At 43.9% G+C, this 10,402-nt stretch overlaps 1 protein-coding gene across 1 annotated transcript; it reads right to left on the reverse strand.

Moving 5' to 3' along the window:
• Nucleotides 1-1,205: 1,205 nt before the first annotated feature.
• Nucleotides 1,206-1,549, reverse strand: LOC307096421 (large ribosomal subunit protein eL39). The gene has a single exon (XM_079766033.1). It carries the CDS (start codon nt 1,531-1,533, stop codon nt 1,378-1,380), a length of 156 nt encoding a protein of 51 aa, XP_079622159.1. The 5' UTR covers nt 1,534-1,549; the 3' UTR covers nt 1,206-1,377.
• Between the last annotated feature and the right edge of the window lie 8,853 nt (nt 1,550-10,402).

A 10,402-nucleotide genomic window follows, 5' to 3' on the forward strand; every position in this document is an offset into this window, starting at 1 on the left:
GAGACTTCTTCAATGTCACCTTCTAATTATTGAGAGTATGCTTACATGCAAGGCCTTTTGCTAGGTCCCTGGAGGAGGAGTAAGGCACATTCTTTGTCCTTGGTGGCATTAAAGTCTATCCAGAAAAAAAATTTATAACTGTGAGGTGATGGATGTTAACTAAATTTATTGTGGTGAACATTTAGCAGTACATACATATGTCAAGTAATTATGTTGAACATCTAAAATGAATAAAATGAATAAAATGTTATATGTCAGTTATATCTCGATAAAGCTGAAAAAAATCAAGTCAGCCCTAGCCAGTTTGGCTCAGTGGATAGAGCAGACTGAAGGGTCACAGGTTCCCCAGCCCCAGTTGGGGCGCATGTGGGAGTCAACCAATCGATGTGTCTCTCTCACATTGATGTTTCTCTCTCTCTTTTAAAAAATATATTTTTATTGATTTCAAAGAGGAAGGGAGAGAGAGAGAGAGAGAAACATCACTGATGAGAGAAAATCATTGATCGGCTGCCTCCTGCACACCCCCCACTGGGGATCGAGCCCCCCACTGGGGATTGAGCCCACAACCTGGGCTTGTGCCCTTGACTGGAATCGAACCCAGGACCCTTGAGTCTGAAGGCCGATGCTCTATCCACTGAGTCAAACCAGCTAGGGCTCTTTCTCTCTGTGTGTCTTTCTCTCTCCCTTCCACTCTTTCTCTTAAAAAAAAAATTAATGGAAAAAATATCCTCTGGTGAAGATTAACAAAATAATAATAATAATAATAATAATAATAATAATAATAAATAAATAAAGTCAACTCAGAGAGAGAAGGGAAATACACAAATGACTGTAAATCAAATAGATTATGGTAAATACTGTTAAAGATAAATCTTATTGGGTGGAATAGGGGAAGGCCTCACAAAGGAGGTGATGTTTGGGTGGGTTTGGGCTTGGATTTCAATAGGCTGAGTTGGGGAAGAGGATGTTCTAAACAGGAACAGTAATAGCAAAGGAATGGTGGAGGATGCTATGTACCATTTAGTCACTGGAAGAGAGGAGGGGAGATCAGGAGCTGATATATAGTGTGGCGTATGTGCAGAGGGGAAGTGGAGGATAAGGCTGAAATGATAGGTTGGCCCCATATCATGGATCTTCTTGGTAATTTAAATAAAACAAAGACTCTGCTCTTTTTTTTTTTTTAAGGTCTCACATTTATTACTGAACCATCCTACTATTGCAGAGGGGAAAAAAATCAACAGAGCAAAATCACAAGTCCATTAATTCTCCAATTAAATTGCCCCAACTGTCCAGACAGTAGCATCCTTTCAATCATTTAAAGGTGTAGGCAACCTGGATACAGCATAAATATGTGAGTCATCTCTCCTGTGTGATTTCTCATAGGCCCAGTTTAGTTCTTCTCCAATGTCTCCTCTTCGAGTTGTACCTGATTTTATTACCAGTTTTCATCCGAATCCATTGGGGAATGGGCCGGTTCTGCTTTTGTTTCTTGGCCAGGAACCTCTTGATCCTGAAAGTCTTGTGGGAAGACATGGTGAAGGAGAAGCGAACGCACCTCGATGGCAGAGAAAGAGCGACTCTGCTCTTTCAATAAAGAATCCAACAGAGTCACAATGGGATTTATAATACTTTCATGCCTAAAAGGAGAGAAAGAAATTCCAAAGCTCTTGTTCCACTAAACAAAGAAATTTGCCAGAAATATTTGTTGCTCTACAGAAAACAGAATTGACAGTTTTATTATTATTACTAGAGCCACACATCCTATATAATAAAAGCCTAATATTGTCCCTAATATTCTCCCTTTATTTTATTATAAAGCCTATATAATAAAAGCCTAATATTAAATAAAGCAAATTGTCCCCTCAACCAGGAGTTTGAACACTTGCTATGATGTGTGCTGACCACCAGGGGGCAGCGCAGAACATGGTGGATGCTGGCGATGCAGCACTGGCAGCAGGCGGCAGTGGAGGCGCTGCCGGCCCCAATGGGCCCCGATGAGAGTAGGACTACAGTGGGATGGTGGAGCAGGAGAGCAGGCGGCACCAGGCCAAGGTGGGTGCGATCGGGGCCCGATTGCCCCACTGATCGCCCACAGATGGCGACCAGCAGTGGCAGTGGGGGGTGGGGTCGCCACCTGGCTCCCAGGCACTGAGGGAGCCGGGCGGGGGCCCCATGACTCAGGCAGAGAGGGATGTGAGGGGGCCTGGGGGCCCAGGTGCTGCCCAGAGCCCAGAGGTCAGCTGGGACCTACCCTTCCACACCAGACGCTCACGCTTCGATCACCGGCCAGGCCTAGGGACCGCACCCATGCACAAATTTCGTGCATCGGGCTTCTAGTTATTAAATAAGATGACCGATCAGAGTTGCAGACCTTTAGATGTTATAGGTTCCATTTTAGAGGACATAGCAAGAAACTCTGGTATCCAGGTATCTGAAGAGATATGTTTCTTTTTTAAATTTTTTCTTTAAAATATGTTTTCATTGATTTTAGTGAGAGGAAGGGAAAGGCAGAGAGAGACAGACAGAGAGAAACATAGATGTGAGAAACATTGATCAGTTGCCTCCCGTACAGACCAAACCTGTCACCTGGGCATGTGCCCTGACCGGGAATTGAACTGGTGACCCTTTGGTGCACAGGATGATGCCCAACCAACTGAGCCAGGGCAAGATATGTGTCTTTACAAATGACAGTTCTAATGGCAGTTTTATAGTAACAGAAAACAAAACAGGATCATAGTCTTTCTCTCAAACCTCTGCACTGTGCAGAAGAGTGACAGATACTTGAGGAAATGTTCCCAATTCTAATTTTATGGCATAGAGCTGGTTTTGTGCCTCACAATAGTGTGTTTCTCTGTACCTGTAGGGGAAGAAGGAACATTATCTTTCTGAGGTTTTTCACCAGCAGTTGGGGCTGGCAGTGTAAGCTTAGGCATTAAAATTCCAAGAAGTTGCCCTGATCGGTTTGGCTTAGTGGATAGAGTGTCGGCCTGCAGACTGTAGGGTCCCAGGTTCGATTCCGGTCAAGGGCATGTACCTTGGTTGCGGGCACATACCCAGTAGGGAGTGTGCAGGATGCAGCTGATCAATGTTTCTCTCTCATCGATGTTTCTAACTCTCTATCCCTCTCCCTTCCTCTCTGTAAAAAATCAATAATATATATTTTTTAAAAATTCCAAGAAGTTTCTATCTTATTAGAGGCCCGATGCATGAAATTCGTGCAAGAGTAGGCCTTCCTTCCCCCGGCTGCTGGCACTGGCTTCCCTCCAGCTGCCAGCAGGCACCTGGGACCCAGGCATCTCTCGCAGCCCCAGCTTCATCTGGAAGGTCGTCCAGAAGGATGTCTGCTCTAATTAGCATATTACGCTTTTATTATTATAGACTAGGGGCCCAGTGCACGAATTCGTGCACCTTGAAAGGAACTGTGGGCCGCAAGGCTGTGGTAGGCATAGGGGTGGGTCTCAGCCCATCCTCTGCACCCCTGCCCATCCCCTCCCGCCGTAGCCGCCCAGTCTCCCTCTCTGCTGGCAGCCCTGCTCTCACTGCCGACACTCCCACATGCTGATGGCGTCAGCCCTGCTTGCACCCGCTGATGGTGCGGAGCAATTGGGGCCAGCACCAGCAGCAGGTGCAAGTGGGGCCAGTGCTGCCAGCGGGTGCAAGCAGTGGCTGCTGCCCCGATCATCCTTCAGGAGCAGCGGGAGGTAGAGAAGCCCTCAGGGGTGATCGGGGCCGGCAGCCTGCTGATGGGGCCGAGTGATTGGGACTGGTACCAGGCTCCAGCAGTGGGTGTGAGCAGTGGCTCCAGCATTGGCTGCAGGTGCAAGCAGGGCTGGCGCCAGCACTGGGTGCGAGTGGGGGCTCCAGTGCCAGCAGCGGGTGCGAGTGCTAGGCAGGACTGTGGTGTGCGGGAGCAAAGAATTTTCAGCAACCACCAGAGGCTCACCCTGATGACAGCGACCGGCACCCCTCCTTGGTCTGGTGCCCCTGCTCACCTGCTCCACCATCCCACCGCAGCCAATGCCCACCATGTTCCATGCACGCCCCCTGGTGGTCAGTGCACGTCATAGCGACTGGTTGTTCAGTTGTGCCGCCGTTCCGTCTATTTGCATTTTAGGGTTTTATATATATAGATAATATGGAAAAAAGGGATAAGGAGAAATTTAACAAATTAAAGGTGAGGTAGAGAACATTACGTTGAACCATATGAAATTGTTGACATTTAACCTTTATTACCTAATGAAAATGGCAATTCCATGTTAGGACTCTAGGGCAATCCAACCCTTAACAGCCGTTTGTAAGCTTCCTGCCGCAAGAGAACAAAAGACCAGAAAAAAAAAAAACCCTCTCTGGACACCAGGAGTCAGACCCTATACGGAATTGAAACTGTCCTAAGGACACCTGATCGCGTACCTGCATTCCATCCCCATCCCAAGCCCACCACCTCAGCCCCCAAACCCATGACAACAAAAGTTTCCCTCCAGTGACTGCAGATAAGGATGAAACTCCAGCTCCTGCGGGCTGCCATCATCAACCTAATATCCCCTCGGCTCCGTGCTGTGCAGCTCTTCCCTTTGGATATCCCATCCCCCGTCCTTAAATAAATTCAATTTTTCTCTTTTTTAAAATTGATTTTAGAGAGGAAGGGAGAAGGAGAGAGAGAGAGAAACATCAATGATGAGAGAAAATCATTGATCAGCTGCCTCCTGCACATCCCACACCGGGGATCGAGCTCACAACCCGGCATGTGCCCTGACCGGGAATTGAACCGTGACCTCCTGGTTCATAGGTCGATGCTCAACCACTGAGCCACACCAGCCAGGCATAAATTCAATTTTTCTTTATCCACCACACTACCATGCTAACCTTTCAATATCTGTTTTTTCAGTCTTTAATGCCAAGTGAGAAATATGAAGTTAATTCAGTAAATATTGGGGAGTCGCTGTTGGGGGGAATGCTATGACTGAAGCTGTGGTTTAGCATAACTTACCTGATAGGAATGTGAAGGAAGGATTGGCCAGGGAGACCTGTGGATTAAACCTCACATACCCATCGTACTTGAAATACACCCCTAGATTCGCATCCATAGTATACATTGATTGAGAATCTAAATTAGCATTAACCTTTACAGTTAAGATTGAGAGTTTAAATTTCTCCCCAATGATAGGCTACCATGGGTGGACTGTAAAAATGGGTTTTTATGCTTCAGTAGATCCAAATCTTGGTGGACTATTGTACCAACTCAAGCAAGCAAGCAAGCAAGCAAATGAACAAACAAGCAAACCCACTCATCTACCTACATCAAAGGGGAAAGGAGACATTTTCCAACCCACAGCTGTCCCTGTTTGCCTCCCCATCCACACAGATCCCACACAGCCCGTCTGTCACTCTCCTTCAAATGCACCCTCTTGAGAAACACAGATTTATATCTACCCAGTAATACCGTGAGTGGCATTTACCATTGTCAATACTTTTTTGAGGACAAGGCTGAGTGACAAAGGAATGAAATCTCGTGAGAATAAAATCACAGGGCATTTTGGGCAGGCCTCCAAGTCATCAAATAGGCTCAATAGCAGGGAATTCTGTGATCTCATTGTTTTTCACTCTTTAGTGTGCATCAGAATCATTGGGGCCCTTATTAAAACACAGATGGCTGAGCCCCACCCTCTGGGTTTCTCATTCAGTGGGTCTGGTGGGGAGTGTGCTGAGAAGGTGCTGCTCTCACAAGTTCCCAGGTGAGGCTGATGCTTCTGGTACCTGGGACCACACTGTGAGAGCCACAGCTCAACTCCCTGGGGAAAGGCCTGGATATGCTTCTAAAGAAAGAAAGAGAAACCTGAAAGGTTAAAAGGGGGGTGGGGGTGGGGTGGATAGAATGCTCAGGTAACTGAAGTCATCCAGATTGGTCTGCTTGAGTGAGCTCTGAGGATTAGCATTTCTTTTCTTTTTTTAAAAAAATATATTTTATTGATTTTTTACAGAGAGGAAGGGAGAGGGATAGAGAGCTAGAAACATCAATGAGAGAGAAACATCGACCAGCTGCCTCCTGCACACCCCCTACCAGGGATGTGCCCGCAACCAAGGTACATGCCCCTGACCCCTGACGGGAATCCAACCTGGGACCCTTCAGTCCGCAGACCAGACCGATGCTCTATCCATTGAGCCAAACCGGTTTTGGCAGCATTTCTAAAAAGTTCTTAGTTGCTGCTGCTGCTGCTGGGCCAGGGACCACCCACACTAAGAACCGCAGTCTGTGTGCCAAGCCCGTGGTGGCCCTTCAGGGTGGGTGCCCTATTTCCAAATGTGAACCTGAGCTATTTTGAGAGGAGCCCCATCAAAACACTGGGTTCTCTGGGCAGAATGCCAGTTGTTTCCCAGACTCAGTACCTTTTCTTAGTGAAATGGGTAGAGAAGGAGCCTGGGGGAGGTGGGAGCAGGAAGAGGAGAGCAATTGCCTTACCTAATGATCTCTTGCTAGAGACCCATTGGTTCTCAAGTTGCCAGATCTTCAAAGCTAAATATATATCCATGTGGGTATTTTAAGCAATAGAGAACATATCAAAGGTGATGGTCTAGACACAGTGTTATTAGGATTTGTTGTTTACGCCTTCTGGCTATGTTTGTTACAGTAAAAACCTTTTGAAAGAGAAAAGCCATAATCATTAGTCTTTGACCTGGACATTCTTAGAAACATGAGAGCCTGGGTTTTGTAAGAAGCAACCTGCTCGAAGAAGGTTGACATTTTCTTCATAAAATACCATGTGTGCTTTCTTTGTTATTCCTGGGGAAGGCGTGCCAATTTCAAAAGTCCTTACTCTAGTTAAAAATTATGTTATCAAATATCTACTTAATAAGTAACTGTAAAATCACGGTCTATTATAGCAAGGGTGAGCTTGAAGGCATCAAGAACCGGTTTCTTATCGAAGCCAAAGAGGAGATAGTTATGGCAGAGAGTGAGGGCTAGAATGAACAGAGGTATAAAGACACCTGTATTTGTTCACATCTTGAAATTATAGGGTTGTTGGGGAAATATTATCAAGTCTTCCTGAGAATGGGCAATATTCTAGTTGCTATACCTTTTTAAAAAATATATTTTATTGATTTTTTACTGAGAGGAAGGGAGAGGGATAGAGAGTTAGAAACATCGATCAGCTGCATCCTGCACACTCCCCACTGGGGATGTGCCCCCAACCAAGGTACATGCCCTTGACCGGAATCAAACCTGGGACCCTTGAGTCTGCAAGCCGATGCTCTATCCACTGAGCCAAATCGGCTAGGGGGTTGCTATACCTTTTTGTTTGTTTGTTTGTTTGTTTTTTGAAGCAAAGCATAAGTATAGTCCTAAGGAAAGAATCTGGGTCTTATTTTTAAAATTCCCACAATGACTTTAGTGTGGTGGTCACTCACTGAGGTGATTAAAGAATTAAACAGTTATGAAGGGAAGGTTTGCTTTGCAATCAGTAGCATGACCCATGGATTCCATTTCTCCCTGCTGCAGTCCTAGTACCCAGGACCATGCCCCAAGCCCCAAATAATCTTGACTGAATTAGTCTCTAGGTTGCCTCTCATTTCCATTTGCAATCTGTCTAAGGAGGATGGATTATGTTGCATAGAAATAAGTATGACTTTATGAATCATAGTACCAGTGTGTCTTTTTAGTCATCGGTTATATTGATTTTCTTAGCCATTATTCCTCTGAAAGGTTCTCTTCAAAAAAGAACATCAGCCAGGTACCCTTTCTGGCCAAGATAAGGTCATGGGTAGACAACCTGCCACTCAAACTTTCCATTGGAGGAGTCAAGGTCAACGTTACTGAGAATCTATAACTAAGGTTGCCACCTTTGGGAAATAAAAATACTGGGCACCAAATTAATTGGAATTTCGAGTAAATAATAACTTTTTTAATTTTTAAAATATATTTTATTGATTTATTTTACAGAGAGGAAGGAAGAGGGATAGATAGTTAGAAACATCGATGAGAGAGAAACATTGATCAGCTGCCTCCTGCACACCCCCTACTGGGGATGTGCCCACAACCAGGGTACATGCCCCTGACCGGAATTGAACCCAGGACCCCTGAGTCTGCAGGTCGACACTCCATCCACTGAGCCAAACCGGCCAGGGCTAATGAATAACTTTTTAAAAAATATATTTTATTGATTTTTTTTTATAGAGAGAAAGGGATAGGGATAGACAGAAACATCGATGAGAGAGAAACATCGATCAGCTGCCCCCTGCACAACCCCCACTGGGGATTGAGCCTGCAACCAAGGTACATGCCCTTTTTTTTTTAAAAAAAAAAAATATATATATATATATATATATATATTTTGTTAATTTTTTACCGAGAGGAAGGGAGAGGGATAGAGAGTTAGAAACATCGATCAGCTGCCTCCTGCACACCCTCCTACTGGGGATGTGCCCGCAAGCAAGGTACATGCCCTTGACCGGAATCCAACCCGGGACCCTTTAGTCCGCAGGCCGATGCTCTATCCACTGAGCCAAACGGGTGAGGGGATGAATAACTTTTTAGTATAACTATGTCCCACATATGGCTATTCAAATTTAAATACACTAAAATTAAATAAAATGTAAAATGCAATTGACTGGTTGCACTAGCCATATCATCAAATGCTACATTTGGCTAGTGGCTACTGTATTGGACCGTGCAGATTAGTGCAAACTATAGAACATTTCCATCACCAGAGAAAGTCTGTCAGACAGTGCCAGTTAAAGCAAACCAGGAAGATGATTGCTTTATCACCCAGCTGACAACTTCACCTGCTATGGTGGTGGTTTTCACCATTTTACAGCTCTCAATTATTTTTATTCAATTGTTTAACACAGTGGATTATTGATTAAAGAGAGGAGGTATCAAGTATACTGATTTAGCCCTGGCCAGTGAGGCTGAGTTGTCAGCTTGATCCCCAGTGGGAGGTAGTGCCCATTCTGGCCAAGATAATAGAAATTATCTGTTATCTTGACCTGGAGGAGGCAGCTGATGGATGTTTTGCTCTCACATCGATGTTTCTCTCTCTCTCCCTCTCCCTTCCTCTCTCTCTCAAAATCAAATTTAAAAATCTTTTAAAAAAGAATACTGATTTAGTGTATAGAACAAGCTACTGAACTGTACACCTGTAAATGGGATGGTTTAAAAAATAGAATGAGCTAATGAGGGGCCCTGACTGGGTAGCTCAGTTGGTTAGAGTGCCATCCTGATAAGCCAAGGTTGTGGGTTTGATCCCAGGTCAGAGCACATACAAGAATCAACCAATGAATGCATGAATAAGTGGAACAACAAATCTCTCTCTCTCTCTCTCTCTCTCTCTCTCTCTCTCTCTCTCTCTTCCTCCCTTCCTCTTTCTCTAAAATCAATTTTAAAAATTTAAAATAGAATGAGCTAATGAGGGACATAAACAGAATTATTCTGAATTTTGACCTCAAACCTGTAAGTTATGTTCATATTATCATTTCTTGATATGTCAGGATATCTCCAGTTCTTCAAAAATAAAAGAAGAAAAATTTTTATCCAAATTGGCTTTTCCTTTATTAGGAATAAAATTATCCAAACCCATAGTGTGTTATTTCTGGAGAAGTACTTGCAAATAGCAAGTACAAAACATGAAAATTATAATAATAAAGTCATTGATGTTTTTAAAGTGCAAAATTCAAGAATTTCAAATATCAGGTCATGGCAGCAGTTTGGAGGGTTGTAATACATAGTTAAATTTCAATCTGCATATTAATATATATTTAGTCCCCAAACACAATATAAATATGTCATTTGAATTTGTAGCTAAACCATGGTCTTTCTTACATATTTAATTTAAAATAAATTAAGCAGCATCACTTGTTAAATGGGGAAAAGTCAAACTTTGTCTTTATATATTATGAATATTAATAAAGAACATGTTAAAGTGGAAATTATAAGACTATCTTTAATAGTATACTTATCTAAATTCATTTTCTTTTTTAAAAAATATATTTTATCGATTTTTTATAGAGAGGAAGGAAGAGGGATAGAGAGTTAGAAACATCGATGAGAGAGAAACATCTATCAGCTGCCTCCTGCACACTCCCTACTGGGGATGTGCCTACAACCAAGGTACATGCCCTTGACCAGAATCGAACCTGGGACCCTTCAGTCTGCAGGCCAATGCTCTATCTACCAAGCCAAACCGGCTAGGGCTAAATTCATTTTCTAAAACTTAAAGTTGTTTCTTCTTATATGCCATACTAAAAAACACACAATGATTTAGCATTTCTGTGGGGCTTGATGAGATTACAGCTTCCTGCGAATGCAGGTCATAAGGACGGAGACTGGAAGAGTGTGGGTGGCTGACCTGGAGAGGGGAGGGGAGGTTGGTGTGTGTCTGCGTGTGTGTTTTCTGTTAGCCAGGGCTTT

Source organism: Cnephaeus nilssonii, assembly GCF_951640355.1.
Source record: "Cnephaeus nilssonii genome assembly, chromosome: X".
Lineage (NCBI taxonomy): Eukaryota > Metazoa > Chordata > Mammalia > Chiroptera > Vespertilionidae > Cnephaeus > Cnephaeus nilssonii.

What these genes read in the sequence shown, in the direction of transcription:
- LOC307096421 (XM_079766033.1), bottom strand. Translation starts at nt 1,533, where the DNA reads ATGTCTTCCCACAAGACTTTCAGGATCAAGAGGTTCCTGGCCAAGAAA.